The following is a 16,661-nucleotide window of genomic DNA, read 5'->3' as shown; positions in this document are numbered from 1 at the left end:
TGGAGAAGACTCTTGAGAGTCCTGTGGACTGTAAGGAGATCCAACCAGTCTATCCTAAAGGAGATCAGTCCTGGGTGTTCATTGGAAGGACTGATGTTGAAGCTGAAACTCTGATACTTTGGCCACCTGATGCGAAGAGCTGACTCATTTGAAAAGACCCTGATGCTGGGAAAGATTGAAGGCAGGAGGAGAAGGGGATGGCAGAGGATGAGATGGTTGGATGGCATCACTGACTCAGTGGACATGAGTTTGGGTGGATTCTGGGTGTTGGTGATGGACAGGGAGAACAGGTGCTGTGGTTCATGGGGTTGCAGAGTCGGACACGACTGAGCGACTGAGCTGAACTGAGTGTATATATATCAATGCTACTCTCCCAATTCATTCCATCCTCTGTGTCCATATGTCTGTCCTCTATGTCTGTTTCTGCCCTGTGAACAGGCTCATCTGTACCATATTTCTAGATTGCATGCTGCTGCTGCTAAGTCGCTTCAGTCGTGTCCGACTCTGTGCGACCTCGTAGACAGCAGCCCACCAAGGCTCCTGCATCCCTGGGATTCTCCAGGCAAGAACACTGAATTGGGTTGCCATTTCCTTCTCCATCTAGATTGCATAAATAGGCATAATGTACTATATCTGTTTTTCTCTTTCTGACTTCCTTCACTTGGTATGATGGACTCTAGGTCCATCCGTATCAATACAAATAACCCAGTTTCATTCCTTTTTATGGCTGCGTAATACTCCACTGTGAATATATACTGCATCTTTATCCATTCATTTGTTGACAGACATTTAGGTTGCTTCCGTGTCCTGGCTGTTGTAAATAGTGCTGCATATCTGACTGCTTCTTCACAGGCTGGGGCTTCAGCATGGGCAGCAACTACCACTTCCACAGCTGGAGAGTATTTGTCATCGTCTGCGCTCTGCCCTGCACCGTGTCCATGGTGGCCCTGAAGTTCATGCCGGAGAGCCCGAGGTTTCTGCTGGAGGTGAGTCAGTGCCCCCACCCCATGCAAGTCCTGCTGTCCTAGCCCCTTGGCCCCAGGCTGGCTTTGACCTGGCCTGTCATTAAACCCATCGTGATGGTGGCCTGCCCAGATTCAAGGACTACCAGAGCCGGAGGGGCTCGAGCTCACAGAGCGCAGAGCAGAGGCACTGCTTCCCGAGTCAGGGCGGAGCTGGAGGGCACCCTCTCGAAGATGCTTCTGGTACCCATGCTCCCCAGAGGTCCTGATGACCTTCAAAGGTGCATGAAGGGGACTTCCCTGGCAGTCCACTGGTTGAGACAACATGCTTCCACTGCAGGAGGCACAGGTTCAATCCCTGGGCAGGGAACTAACATCCACATGCTGTGAGGCAGAAAACAAAACAAAACAAAAAACCCCCAAAGTTAAAAACAAAAAGCTGCACGGAGTTTTTTCCTTGCTACTGTGGTGAACTGGGTGTAGATCTCTCCCTGCTCCCCAGCCCTTCAAGATTCTTGTCTTTTCAGGACCTCTCTCCTCCAGAAGGCTGCTCCCACAGTCCTAAGATGTTTCCAACTTGATGGTAGTGGTGGAGGCTTCCATGCTTGCAGTGGTCAGACGGGTAGGGCTGGTGGAAGGGCGATAGGACTCCAAGGCTCTTATAGCCCCAGTTCTCAGCATCCACTCACAAGCTTCCTTCTAACTTTCTGCAGACTTTCTTGTTGAATGTCTTCTTTCATCCCATTGGTCATGGGCAGATGCAGCAAAAGTTTTTTTTTTTTTTTTTTTTTTTTAATCCAAGCTTATCTCAGAAGCTTTGATGTGTATTAGCTCTCTAGGACTGCTGTAACAAAGGTACACAAACTGAGTGTCTCAGAGTCACTGAAATTTGTTGTCCCCCAGATCTGTTGGCTAAAAGTGCCAGATCAAGGTGTTTGCAGGGCCACACTCCCTCAGAAGTCCTTAAGGCAGCGGTCCCAACCTCTGGAATCAAGTGCCGGGTGATCTGAGGTGGAGCTGATGTAGTGATAATAGAAATAAAGTGCACAATAAATGCAATGCACTTGAATCCTCCCCAAACCATCCTCCGCATCCTGGCCCACGGAGAAATTGTTTTCCATGACACAGGTCCCTGGTGCCAAAATGGTTAGGGACCACTGCCGTAGGGCGACCTTCACTTTGCCTCTTCCAGCTTCTGATGGGTTGCGTACATTTGGGATGCTCCTTGGCTTGCAGCTCTTTCATTCCAATCTGTCTTTGTCACCACAAGGCGTTCTCTCTGAGTGCCTCTAGGTCTTCACTTGGGCTCTTTTTCCAATCATGTTGGATTAGGGGCCCATCCTACTCCAGTATGACCTCATCTTAATTAATTACATCTGCAGCAACTCTACTTCCAAATAAAGTCACCTTCTGGGGCACTGAGGGCTAGAACTTCAACATATCTTTTGGCGTGGGGGACACAATTGAACCTGTTATATGTTGGGTCTTGGCTTTAATCTGCCAGAGAGGATCATGGCTCCCACCTGCAGTCTATTCAACCTTAAAACTACGGGTAGTTACTCACAGCCTATGATGATGATAATACCCAGTATTTACACCTCGAAGGCACAGCCTGATTATGGCTTGACCTGGTTTTTCAGAAGCCGTAGACTGTAACGTGTCCATGGCCAATGGCCAAGACTTGGGTATCAGCACCCTGCTGTTTCTGTAGGGTTTTCCACCTCTAATTAGCAAAGGACTGTTCATGTCTCTCTCCTTGGTTTCACCAGATGGGCAAACACGACGAAGCCTGGATGATTCTCAAGCACGTCCACGACACCAACATGAGGGCCAAGGGGGCACCGGAGAAGGTGTTCACGGTGAGTGCGTGGTCACCTGTGCCAGCCGGGGCGGGGCTTCTCCTCTTCACTGCTTTGGTTTGTTAAAAAACAATTTTACTGCATAAGCACATCGCGGAAAATTTGTCAAAAGGGAAATAAAGCCCCTGACATTCCTATTACTGCATCATAATTATTTTTTGTGTTTTGATGGATTCCTTCTTGGTACCACTAGTTGCTCAAAAATAGCAAAGGAAAAAACTAGCTGTATTCATACGGGGGTAGCCAGATGTACATATATTTACATATAAATATATATTATTTAAGAGCACTCATAGACATTCTACATGTGTCTAATAGTATTCAGAATCATCTTTTTAAAAAATTATTTATTTTAATTGGAGGCTAATTGCTTTACAATATTGTGGTGGTTTTGCCATACATCGACATGACTCAGCTATGGGAGTACATGCGTCCCGCGGTCCCAGACACCCCTCCCACGCCCCTCCCCACCCAGCCCTCTGGGCTGTCTCAGAGCACTGGCTTTGAATGCTCTGTCTCATGCATCGAACTTGGACTGGTGATCTATTTCACATATGGTAATACACATGTTTCAATGCTATTCTCTCAAATCATCCGACCCTCACCTTCTCCCACAGAGTCCAAAAGTCTGTTCTTTATATCTGTGTCTCTTTTCCTGTCTTGCATATAGGGTCGTTGCTACCATCTTTCTAAATTCCTTGTGTTAACATACCGTATTGGTGTTTTTCTTTCTGATTTATTTCACTCTGTATAATGGGCTCCAGTTTCACCTACTTCATCAGAACTGACTCAAATGCATACTTTTTTACAGCTGAGTAATATTCCATGGTGTATATGTACCACAACTTTCTTATCCATTCATGTCCCGATGGAAAGCTAGGTTGCTTCCATGTCCTGGCTATTATAAACAGTGCTGCGATGAACATGGGGGTGCACGTGTCTCTTTCAGTTCTGGTTTCCTCGGTGTGTATGCCCAGCAGGGGGATTGCTGGGTCATATGGCAGTTCTATTTCCAGTTTTTTAAGGAATCTCCACACTGTTCTCCATAGCGGCTGTACTAGTTTGCATTCCCACCAACAGTGTAAGAGGGTTCCCCCTTCTCCACACCCTCTCCAGTGTTTATTGTTTGTAGACTTTTTGATAGCAGCCATTCTGACCAGCATGAGATGGTACCTCATTGTGGTTTTGATTGCTGATATCACTCTGATTTGCACAATATCACTCTGATAATGAGTGATATTGAGCATCTTTTCATGTGTTTATTAGCCATCTGTATGTCTTCTTTGGAGAAATGTCTGTTTAGTTCTTTGGCCCATCTTTTGATTGGGTCGTTTATTTTTATGGTATGGAGCTGCATGAGCTGCTTGTATATTTTGGAGATTAATTCTTTGTCAGTTGTTTCGTTTGCTATTATTTTCTCCGATTCTGAAGGCTGCCTTTTCACCTCGCTTATAGTTTCATTGTGCAAAAGCTTTTAAGTTTAATTAGGTCTTGTTTGTTTATTTTTGCTTTTATTTCCATTACTTTGGGAGGTGGGTCATAGAGGATCTTGCTGTGATTTATGTCGGAGAATGTTCTGCCTATGTTTTCCTCTAGGAGTTTTATAGTATAACATTTAGCTTAAATTTTTTCTTATACATGTGTATGTGTTAGTCATTCAGTTGTGCCCAACTTTGCAACTGCATGGACTGAAGGGGCAGAGGATCGACCACTCAGAGAACAGGGTCTCCTCCTTCCTTCTCCCCATCCCCTCTTCCTTTCTCCCTCTTTAGTCCCCTCCCCTCCCCTATCCTCTCTGTTGAATAAAGCACATTTTTCTCCTTGACTCATGCAAAGAAGGTTATGTCTTTTGAGTTTGAGCCCATTTCCCAGGGATTTTCCCACATGTGAAGCAGTTTATTAATGTACAGTGTTTATTCCACAATAACCCTGAACTCTCCTAAGAGGAGTCTTCCTTGGGTAGATTACTGTCCACTTCATTTGCGTGTCTGTCCCTGTAACTATAAATCTCCCTGACCTTCCACCTCTGTCTTACTCTGCTTGTCCCATGCAGGACCTAACACACAGTGGTTTTCCTAAGGTTGCCCCTGGAAAGATCACTTCTGAACCAACTGCAGGTTGATACTGTGTACGAAATAGATAACTAATGGAAACCTGCTGTATGGCACCGGGAACTCTACTTATGCGCTGCGGTGACCGGAATGGGAAGGGAGTCCAAAAGAGAGGGGATGTGTGTAGACGTGTGATTTCCCAGGTGGCGCTAGTGGTAAAGAAGCTGCCTTCAGTGCAGGAGCTGCAGAAGGCTGGGGTTTGAGCCCTGGGTTGGGAAGATCCCCTGGTGGAGGGCAAGGCAAACCACTCCAGTATTCTTGCCCAGAGAATCCCGTAGACAGAGGAGCCTGGTGGGCTACAGTCTGCAGGGTCCCAGAGTCAGACATGACTGAAGCGACTTCGCATGCATGTGACTGATTCATTTTGTTTTATAGTAGAAATTAATACAACATCATAAGGTAACTATCCTCCAATAAAAATTAAATAAAAAAAATAAGCCAACCACAGAGTTGCCTGACTGGGACCCCTTTGTAGAGAAGTGGTCTGACTTTCTCTTTTAACAACCCATTCTAACATAAACAGCTAACTTTTAAGAAATGAGATATTGGCCTGAAAATCAATCAACACCCCAAATTCCAAAGGTGAAACTGAGCCCTTACTTCATGACCAGAACTCCTCATTTCAGGAAGGGTGTGTATGCCCCGGAAGAAAGCTTGGGCAGGAGTCAGTGGGCAGAGGGCTCTGAGACCTGGACTTTTGTCTTTCTCCAACATGCGTGCCGGTCACCAGGTCCTTGGGCATTAACTCTGTTTTCAGTAGTTTTCACCCCTCTGCAGGAAAAGGGAATCAGAAAGGTTATGGACTCAGTGTTTCCATAACTGACACCGAAAGCTCAGCTGCTCTGTACACAGGTGCTGAATCCAATCTCAGAGACAGTTTCGGATGAAGTAGAAATGAGTAGCTTTATTGCTTTGTCAGGAAAGGGGGGCCCACAGCACACTAATGCCCTCAGAAATGTGTGTCCCAACATGGGAAGATAGTGAGAAATTTCATAGTAATTGCTCAAGGAGGGTGTGATCAGCTCGTGGACGTTCTTCTGATGGGTTGGTGGTGAGTTAAGTGGGAGTCAGCATCATCAACCTTCAGGTCCAACTAGTCTGGGGTCTACATGCTTATGAGCATTTCCATTGATGTGGAAACAGGACCTTGCTCCAAGGCTGCACTATTGTTTCTCCCTGATCTCTCATTCCTTCCCTAATTAACGACTGCTTGGAACTGCCCATTGGAACTCAGGGAAGGTCATGGAGGCTGAATGAAGGCTCTTTCCTATAATCAAAGAAATGGGGGACACAGAAAGGCCTTATGCCCAGGAGCCCCACAGGGTCCTACATGGTATCATGCTGACTTGATGATCATATTAATGATGTAGAAGCAGATGACTGGATGGGGCAGGGGAAAAAGGGAAAAAAACAAAGGGCTGGAAAGAGTTACTAACCTCAGACTGCTGGGCTGTGGCTGGAGTGGGAAGTGAATACTCGGCCCCACTGGATGGGGTCCCTTGCTCTGCTCCTGCGTGCCGCCCTCCGTGGAGTTATCACACTGAATGTACTCAAGGGCCTTGAGGAAGACCGTCGGGCAGGCTGGACTCAGTGCTCATAGGGAGCCCGGGTGTGGCCCTCCTCACTCTGCCTTTGAGCTGATGTGGTTCAGGATATAACAGCCCCAAATTATGGCACCTTGGCGTAGTGTATCTCGTAAGCTGAAGGAGTTGGAAAGAACAGCAGAAAGGTTACTCTGACCTCCCCTTGCTCCCCCTTCTTCCCTGAAACAGGCCATAAATCTCCCACATGAAAGATGCCTTCCCGGAACCAGGAGGAAAGACGACACTGTTCTCAAGAGCTACGGCTGTTGTTCTTCAGACCAAGAAGGCTATATAAACAAACCCTTATCATCCTAATTACTTCTTCACCATCATTCACCCAAATCCCTTTGTTTTGTCTGTTCTTCACAAATTTACTGTTTCTAAGGCTCCCCTGGTGGCTCAGATAATAGAGAATCCGCCTGCAATGCAGGAGACTGGGGCTCCATCCCTGAGTTGGAAAGATCCGCTGGAGAAGGGCATGGCAACCCACTCCAGTATTCTTGCCTGGAGAATCCCATGGACAGAGGAGCCTAGTGGCTTATAGTCCATAGGGTCACAAAGAGTTGGACATGACTGAGCAAGTAACACACAGACACACAGACACACAGACACACACACACAGTATAAAAGCTTCCTGCACTGGTCACTTCTTTGGGACTTCATTCTCTTGTGAAGGCTCCCACAGATATGTAAAAAATTAGTAAAATGTGGGTGCTTTACTTCTGTTAATCTTTCTCAGCTGTGTGTCTCAGTTGCAGCACTGGGAATCTTTCAGTTGAGGAACCAGATCCATGACTGGGGATCGAACCCAGGCCCCCTGCATTGTGAGCACAGTCTTAGCCACTGGACCACCAGGGAAGTCCCTACTCCTGTTAAATCTGTCTTTGCCAGTTTGGCTTCCAGACTGAGTCAGGGAGTCTAGGACGGCAGAGGAGAACTCTTTCCTCCCCTACAGGGCTCTGGCTTCACCACCACTGTTTGCTGCCTCACAGGCTTCCATAATGACACCTGGCAGGTGTCCCTAGGACACCTTTGCAAAGGAGAGGACACCTTTGCAAAGGAGAGGTGTTGAAATATTCCCTTGCGAACTGCTGTTCTGCAGGGCTGGGGCGAACACACACCATATTATAGTTTAGACCAAAGCAAAGCCAAGCATCCTAGTTAATTGTAAATTAGAGTAATTGTGCTTGCAGCTGTCAACACACCCACTCCCAGATCCCTAGGGAATAAGGTGTTATTTTTTCCCCAAGAGGAAAGCAAAAACAAAATTTGTATTTTTTTGACTGTACCACAAGGCATGTGGAATCTTAGTTCCTCGACCAGGGATGGAATCTGACAGAGCCCACTGCAGTAGAAGCATGGAGCATCAACTACCGGACTGCCAGGGAAGTCCCATTGAGTGTGAATCGTACCGTATTTCCTGATTTGGGTCAACTTTCCCCTGGTGGCTCAGATGGTAAAGAATCCACCTGCAATGCAGGAGACCTGGGTTCAATCCTTACGTGGGGAAGATCCCCTGGAGAAGGGAATGGCAACCCACTGTGTAGTCTTGCCTGGAGAATTCCATGGACAGAGGAGTCTGGTGGGATACAGTCCATGGGGTCAGAAAGAGTCAGACATGACCGAGCAACTGACACTTTTTCAACACTTCCACTCAGCCTCTTTTGGCTTCAGCTGTGTTCTTGGTCTCCCTGGGTTATCTAATAACAGGAAGATCAGCTCCAGCCAAGAGTCCCATGATGGGGGCCAACGGGGTTCCCTCTCCTGTGTCCCTGTCTGGACCTAAGCAGTAGAGCAATTGCAAAGGCGACACCCCCGGGAATGGCAGGGCCAGGTCCGGAGGCTCTGGTGTGCTTATATACTTGCAATTTTAGGAAGAGCACCTATGCTTTTACTAGGTTCTCAAAGGGGTATCCAGCCCAGTCAAGAGTTTAAGAACCACTGTGTTCAAGCTTTAGAAAAACAAAGCTGCACCATCCTGGGCTTGGAGCTGGGGAATTAAAGAGCCACTTGTTTCCATTTCAGCAACTGTATTTTCCTGTGTGAATATTCAACCTCACTTCTCTCTTCCTTTGTCTCTTTACATCCTCAGTCCCTTGGTTGAAGAAAGAATTGGAAACACTCTTATGACTAAAGCCTTTTCTCCCTAGAAGAAAGATTTGTTGGAAGAGGTGCTAGAAACTATTTTTGAATTTTTTGAGTAGGCTCTTTCATTTTCTTCTGATTTGGTCTGCGAGCACAGACGTTGATAACTTGGCTAAGAGTCTGTGTGGTCAGAAATCTCCTTAACGTGATTGTTAGTTATAGAATTCAGTGCTTGTCTTAAACATTGATTAAACTGAAAATCACTGTCTTAATGAGTCAAGATTGCTCCTTGGAGCTACCTGCTGACATTGGACAAATGGACACTTTCCAGGGTTCTTGTGTTGCTGAGTCCAAGCTTGGTCTGCTCACCACATGACAGGCCAATAAATCGGGAGATGAGGTGTTGAGGCAAGGAAGAGAGACCTTATTTGTAAAGTTGGGTGTCCAAGAAGATGGTGGACTACCATCTTATTGGAGTCTGGATGCTAGTTTCTTTTATAGAACAGAGACAGGGAGGAGATGAGGAAGTAAAGTAAAAAGGCCATAAATCTTGCAATATATCTCCTGGCTTGGCCAGCCTCGGGGAGGGGATGTGTTAATTTCTTCTTTCCTGCAGCCATTCACAGGTGGGCACGGTCGGGGTGTTGCCTGTGAGCTGAACAAAGACACTTTAGTTTAAAGTCAGGGAAAGGGGTGAGCTTCCCAGCGGGCTCTAGTGGTAAAGAATCTGCTTCCAGTGCAGGAGGCAAAAGAGATGAAGTTTCGATCCCTGGGTTGTGAAGATCCCCTGGAGAAGGAAATGGTAACCATTCCAGTATTCTTGTCTGGAGAATCCCGTGGACAGAGGAGCCTGGTCAACTACAGTCCATAGGGTCAGAGAGAGTCGGACATGACTGAAGCAGCTTAGTATGCATGCAGAGGGGCAGAGCTGCCCAGGCAGGGAAAGCTTATAGCTGTAGAGAGCATCCTTTTAGTAACAAAGGCACAGAAGGCAAAGGTTAAAGAAACATCCAACATGAAGTCAGATTCTGTTCTTCCCTGTTACACACAGCCTTATTCCCACTCCCTATCTCTTTGATTTCCAACAGGAAAACCAGGGATAGCAAGGGAGACCTAATTTCTCTTTTTAAAAAGTTAAGTGAAATCGCTCAGTTGTGTCCGACTCTTTGCGACTCCATGGACTATAGTCTACCAGGCTCCTCTGTCCATGGGATTTTCCAGGCAAGAGTACTGGAGTGGGTTGCCATTTCCTTCTCCAGGAGATCTTCCCGACCCAGGGATTGAACCCAGGTCTCCCACATTGCAGGCAGACACTTTACCGTCTGAGCCACCAGAGAAGTCCCTTTAAAAAAAAAAAAAATTGAGGTATAATTGGCATGTAACATTGTATTAGTTTCAGGTGTTCTGTATAATGATTTGATATTTGTATACATTGCAAAATGATCACCACGCTAAGTCTAGTTACCATCTGTCACCACACAGTTACAAATTTTTTTTCTTGTGCTGAGGACTCAAGATTTACTTTCTTAGCAACTTTCAAGTAATGAATAGAGTATTATTAATTATTATCAAACCAGTCCATCCTAAAGGAAATCAGTCCTGAATATTCATTGGAAGGACTGATGCTGAAGCTGAAACTCCAATACTTTGGCCACCTGATGCGAAGAACTGACTCATTTGAAAAGACCCTGATGATGGGAAAGATTGAAGGTTGGAGGAGGGGGGATGACAGAGGATGAGATGGTTGGATGGCATTACTGACTCGATGGACATGAATTTGAGTCACCTCCAGGAGTTAGTGATGGACAGGGAGGCCTGGCATGCTTCAGTCCATGGGGTTGCAAAGAGTTGGACATGACTGAGCAACTGAACTGTTTTCACCATGCAACATTACATCCCAGGACTTATTTTGTAGCTGAAAGTTTGTACCTTTCCACCCCTTTCTCCTGTTTTATCCACCCCTCCCACTCCCCTCCCCCCTGGAAACCACCAATCTGTTCTCAGTATCTATGAGCTTGGTTTTCTGTTTTTGTTTTGTTTGGTTGATTCTCCAAATATAAGTGGGATCATGAGGTACTTGTCTTTCTCCATCTGATTTATTTCACTTACCATAAGGTCCTCAAGGTCCATCCATGTTGTTGCAAATGGCAAGATTTTATTTTTTATGGTTGGTTAGTATTCCAGTGTGTGTATGTGTGTGTGTGTGTGTATGTGTGCATGTGTATGTGTATGTATGTGTATGTGTGTATGTGTGCATGTGTGTGTATATGTGTGTGTATGTGTGTGTGTGTGTGTGTGTGTGTGTGTGTGTGTGTATCACATCTTCTTTATCCTTTCACTTATCAGTGGCCACTTGGGTTGTCTCCATATCTTCACTGTTATAGTAATAACTGCATTGAAGATGGGAGAACAGGTATCTTTTTGATTTAGTGTTTTCATTTCCTTCAGATAAATATCCAGAAGTGAAATTCATAGATCATATGGTAGTTCTATTTTTAATTTTGGGGGGAACCTCCATACTGTTTCCCTTGGTAGCCTTAGCAGTTCACATCCCCACCGACAATGCAGAAGGATTTCCTTTTCCCCACATCTTAATTGACATGTGTTATTTTTCATCTTTTTGGTGATAGTTATTTTAGCAGGTGTGAGGTGATATCTAAGTGTGGTTATAATTTGCATTTCCCTGATGATTTGTGATGGTGATGGTGAGCATTTTTTCACCTGCCTATTGGCTATCTTTATGTCTTCTTTGGAAAACGGTCTATTCAGATCCTCTGTCCATTTTTTAACTGGATTGTTTGCCTTTTTTTTTTTTTTGCTGTTGAGTTGCATGGGTTCTTTATATATTTTGAATATTAGTCCCTTATCAAATTTATGATTTGCAAATATTTTCTTCCATTCAGTAGGTTGTCTTTTCATTTTGTTTGTGATTTCTTTTACTGTGCAGAAGGAGGACTTACTGTCTTTTATTCTGTTGTGTTAAAAAAATGTCTTACATGGGTTTCCCTGGTGGCTCAGTGGTAAAGAATCCACCTGCTGATGCAGGAGACATGGGTTTGATCCCTTATGCAAGAAGATCCCACATATTGTGGAGCAACTAAGCCCATGTGCCACAACTATTAAGCCTGTGCTTTCGAGCCCAGGAGCTGCAACTACTGAAGCCTTGCGCCCTAGAGTCTGTGCTCCACAACAATAAAAGCCACCACAATGAGAAACCCACAGGCTGCAACTAGAGCATAGCCCCGACTCACCACAACCAGAGAAAGCCCATGCAGCACAAGACCCAGCACAGCCAAAAATAAAATAATTTAAAAAGTCTTCCAGAGCAAGCTTTCTCTCCTAACACACACACATGCATACACACACTGTTGTCTACATAGGCTCTAGACTTCTCTGATGTTAATACCCATTAAGGATAGACTTGTGAATTTTAAGGTGGAGTCAACTCTATTATGGGAAACTAAGATATAAACAGTTCCTCGATGTATTTCCCAAAGCCATAATTGAGTGAAAAAACTGAATCATTTGTCTGCAGTGAGACATATCTACCTGAGAAAGATAGTTAAGAGATGATGTGTACAATTTTGGTTAAGAGTTACTGAATGAGAGGGTCACCAAAAGCTCCTCTAGCCCTAAGGAAGTTAATAAAGTCTGTTACATTCAATTAAAAATTGAAAAGTCAAAGTAAGGTTAAGATTCTCTAGCCCATCTTTGCTTCACAGGTTTCCAACATTAAAACTCCCAAGCAAATGGATGAATTCATTGAGATCCAGAGTTCAACAGGAACTTGGTACCAGCGCTGGTTAGTCAGATTCAAAACCACTTTCAAGCAGGTATGTTTGGAAACCTGGGGTGGGTGAGAGGGAGGCTCTATGGTGATCTGTCACGACAGTGGATGAGGAATAGAGGTTTTGAACATGCCTGTCAACCCAAGGCACTGTGATGGGCAGGAAGCAACATTTGGGTCCTAGCCCACACTGACCTCTAACTCCTGTGAGCCCTGAACCATGAAGTGTCTAATCCTTAGTTTCTTTTCTTTCCTCTTCTTTCCAAAGGCAGAGATTTTGAATGGAGATACAATGTCTAGTCTGAGAAAGCACCTTTCTTTCTAGCACCTTCTTCTTTTTTTGGTTTGAGAGTTATTTTTTATTCAGTGGGAATTTTTAGGACTTCAAGCCCAGGAAGTAGTAGCTCAAGTAACTCTGAGAGAACTATCCAAAGAGGTGAGGATGGGGGAAAGCCAGATATATAGGAGTTTTGCAACAAAGGGCAGGTAGTCTGACCGTCAAAAGTTTATTGTTAATGAAAGAAAACTAGATATGTCAAGTTAAAGAATTTAGTGTTTTTCCATGCCTGGGAAGGTGCCAAAGTCTGGGCTCACTGAAATTATTCCTTTTATATGCACCTCAGCTTTTCACATCCTGAGTTTCCTCAGGGCTCACCATGGGGAGTGGCTGCAGTCTGGTGGCTGCTAAAAGGCAGGCATTCTCTTCCCTTCTGAGTTCCCTCCGGGCTCACAGGCCCACCTTCTGGTGATGGCTGCGGTCACTGATGACTGTGACATCCTTTGTTTACCAATATAACAGGCAGTATTCCACTTATCATTTCCTTCTCTTGGTCCGAAATTCAGTCCATACTGGGGAGACATTTCAGGATCAATTTTTGTCCCACAGTTCTGGGACTCTCATCCTAGATCAGGTGAAAATGCTTGCTGATATGCCACTCCAGTGGCACTTTCTCTTTAAATAAACCATAGAAAGAAGGGAGTGAGTGAAAGAAAGGACCCCTTTCAGGTTTGTTGGTGATCTCTGAGAAAGTCTTTATGAAGGTCAAGGCCATTTCTCCAGAGAAGTGGTCCTATGAGACAAGCCAACTGTCAAACACTCAGGCAGTCAACGGCCAGAGTCTACTGAGCCTGGATAACCTTCTTGGTGCAGGGTGGTTCAGTGTTTGAAATAGCATCCATTCCCACTGGCGGGGAGAAGAGCCCAAGGCTACTCAGCACCTTGACATCCCCACTCACTGCGCTTTTGGTCACATGCATCATTGTGTTTGTGGATGCTACAGGACTGTTAGAGTATGACACCAGCTAATAAGAACAGAAGAGGGTTTCTTGTTCCTTGAGCAGAATTGCTGCCTTTGGAAGACAATTGCTGTGTGTTCTCTCTGTGGGTTCCTAGGCAATTTAATAGAGAATCTTAAAAAAGATCTCTTCCAAGTCACATGTTTCTGCCTTTAACCACCCATCTCTGCTGTGGGTTATAGGTCTGGGAAAATGCTCTATACTGTGTGATGGGGCCCTACAGGATGAACACTCTGATTCTGGCTGTGGTCTGGTTTACCATGGCTTTAAGGTAAGTTCTGTCTTCCGTAAGTTCATTAATTAATAAAAAGTTATGACAAACATAGACAGTGTAGTGCTGGAGAGGATTCTTGAGAGTCCCTTGGACAGCAAGGAGATCAAACCAGTCAATCCTAAAGGAAATCAACCCTGAATACTCATGAGAAGGACAGATGCTGAAGTTGAAGCTCCAATACTTTGGGCACCTGATGCAAAGAGCTGACTCACTGGAAAAGACCCTGATGCTGGGAAAGATTGAGGGTGGGAGGACCAGACGGGCAACAGAGGATGAGATGGCTGGATGGCATCACCAACTAATGGACATGAGTTTGAGCAAACTCTGGGAGATAGTGAAGGACAGGGGAGCCTGGTGTGCTGCAATCCATGGGACTGCAAAGAGTCAGACCCAACTTAGCAACTGAACAAAAAGTTCATTAATTTTCTTATGCTTCCCATGCCTCATCTGTTCGTTGAGGGTTACCGTTGATTCTAACTCATATAGAGTCTGTGTCAGATTGGATGCTTTTGGCTATGACAGGCAACCCTGTCAACTCTAGTGCCTTCTACAACAAGGAAATTTCTGATCCTTTGTAACAAGAATTCTATGGAGAGGCAGCCTCCAGGTGGGGATTCAGCCTCAGGCTAGTTCTCATCTGCTAGCAACATGCCTGCAATTGCTCTTGGCATTCTCAGACATGGAAAAGTATCCCAGTGAGGAAGAGGCTGCCTTTCTCTGAGATTGATTTTTTAAAAATAATTTTTTTTACTTGGTTACTGCATGTGGGATCTTTGGTCTTAATTATAGCATGCAGAATCTTTAGTTGCTGCATGGGGGATTTTTTTCTTTTTCTTTTTTAGTGCAGCTTGCAAAGTCTTAGTTGTGGTGTATGGGATCTAGTTACCTGACCTGGACCCCTGCCTTGGGAGGATGTGGAGTCTTAGCCACTAGACCACCAGGGAAGTCCCCGAGCTCCACTTTTAACATCAAGGAAACCTTTCTCATCTTCCTTGGTGGCTCGGATGGTACAGAATTTGCCTGCAATGCAAGAGACCTGGGGTTCGATCCCCAGGTCAGGAAGATCCCCTGGAGAAGGAAATGGCAACCCACTCCAGTATTCTTGCCTGGAGAATCCCATGGAGAGAGTAGCTTGGCAGGCTACAGTCCATGGGGTCGTAAAGAGTTGGACATGGCTGAGCGACTAACACTGTCACTTCAAACCTTTCTCAGAAGCCACCAGCAGACTCTCCCCACCCCCACATTATATTAACCAAATGTGTGTCATATGCTTTAGGGTTAAACTAGCCACTGGTGAATGGGATGTGATTTCCCAATGACTTCAGACTAATCAGGATTTGCCTCTCAGCTGATGATACTGTTAGCTTTCCTGAGCATTAACACCCAAACAGAATCAACTTTCTGTTCCCAAGGAAGAAGCAGGGAATGAATGCTGCGTCAAGAACTGTCAGTGTCCTTGTGAATATTAAATGGAGAAAACAGAGCACCTTTGCAATAATATCCACAGCAATAAAGTAAATGAAATATAACGTGATTGATGATTAGCTGGCTCCTCTCTGAAACAGTAGTCTCTCACCCTAGTCATTTTATTCGCCTCCGGATAACATGACCCTTGTTTCTGTGCCAGTTTTGGGGACCATTTATAGTGTTAAAAGGCTGTTTCATTGTATGTATAAAGTGCTTGCAATTGTTTCTGGCACATCAGTAAGTGCTCAGTAAATTGCTATTATCAACTAAAGTCTTTTGATGAGATTTTATTTAAACTTTCATCTTTGAAGTTATTTTGTTCACCACCACCCATGGCCAAAGACACAGTCCCCTCAACCCAGGGAATGCAATTGTCTTTAATGACCTCTTGGATTATGGGAGGAATGTGGGAAGACCTGCTTTTTCCAATATCTAGCCAAGTGTCTTCCAATAGATATTGATGGAGACCCAAACAGTCTCTTTACCAAACAGGTAAAGGTAGAAGCAGACTGCTCACTTCCACTTGTCCCATCTAAGCTAGACGAGAACATAGAACATTTCAGAAGCTAAAATGGTAGACCCTTGGACCCAATTCACTGAAAGTTTTAAGATATTTCCTTATGTCTGATTTAATTTTGTCAAGTAGGTAATGACTTTCCAATGTTGGAATCTCAGAGAGATCTGGTCTCCCTTCCTTCCCCCTCTGCTTACTCCCTTCTGCCTCCTCTCTAATTATCTTTTATTTTCCTATTTATCATTCTAGTATTTCTTTTTGCAAACTTAAGCAAATATATGTATATTTACAAATTTCTTTATTGTTTTCTTATGAGAAGGAACTGCAAGAAAGCAGTTTTGCATTTCCTTTTTGCTTTAAACAATATATTCTGGAGCTCTCTCATACCGCTAGATAGAGATTTACATTCTTTTTTACAGTGGCATAGAATGTATGCATAGCTCTCCACATTACAACCCTACACTTTATTCAACCAGGACCCTGTTGCCAGATTGTTGGGAAGTTTTCAGACATTTGTTATTGCAAACAGCGCCATAATGAGTCACTCTTTGTGGGCTCCTTTGTATTGGACAAGTTAATCAGTGGAATAGCTTCCTAGAAATGGAATTATGGAGTCAAAAGGAGATAAGTCCATCAGTCATTGTAGGCACTGACCAATTCGCCTCGAGACAGATTGCAAAATGCTGTCCTCTTCCCAACAGTGCATAAGAGCACCCGCTTACC

At 44.8% G+C, this 16,661-nt stretch overlaps 1 protein-coding gene across 7 annotated transcripts in view; it reads left to right on the top strand.

Moving 5' to 3' along the window:
- The window catches only part of SV2B (synaptic vesicle glycoprotein 2B), a 229,193-nt gene that overhangs the window by 180,366 nt on the left and 32,166 nt on the right, over nucleotides 1-16,661 (top strand). For all 7 annotated transcript variants that reach the window (XM_070478196.1, XM_070478203.1, XM_070478198.1 and 4 more), the window contains 4 exons: nucleotides 853-986; nucleotides 2,732-2,821; nucleotides 12,323-12,433; nucleotides 13,866-13,954. In XM_070478196.1, the coding sequence (XP_070334297.1) occupies nucleotides 853-986; nucleotides 2,732-2,821; nucleotides 12,323-12,433; nucleotides 13,866-13,954 (424 nt within the window). The remainder of the gene's footprint in view (nucleotides 1-852; nucleotides 987-2,731; nucleotides 2,822-12,322; nucleotides 12,434-13,865; nucleotides 13,955-16,661) is intronic.

Source organism: Odocoileus virginianus, chromosome 16 (assembly GCF_023699985.2).
Source record: "Odocoileus virginianus isolate 20LAN1187 ecotype Illinois chromosome 16, Ovbor_1.2, whole genome shotgun sequence".
NCBI classification, from domain to species: Eukaryota; Metazoa; Chordata; class Mammalia; order Artiodactyla; family Cervidae; genus Odocoileus; species Odocoileus virginianus.
Note: the sequence above shows the minus strand (reverse complement) of the source record. Positions and strands in the feature narration are given on the sequence as shown.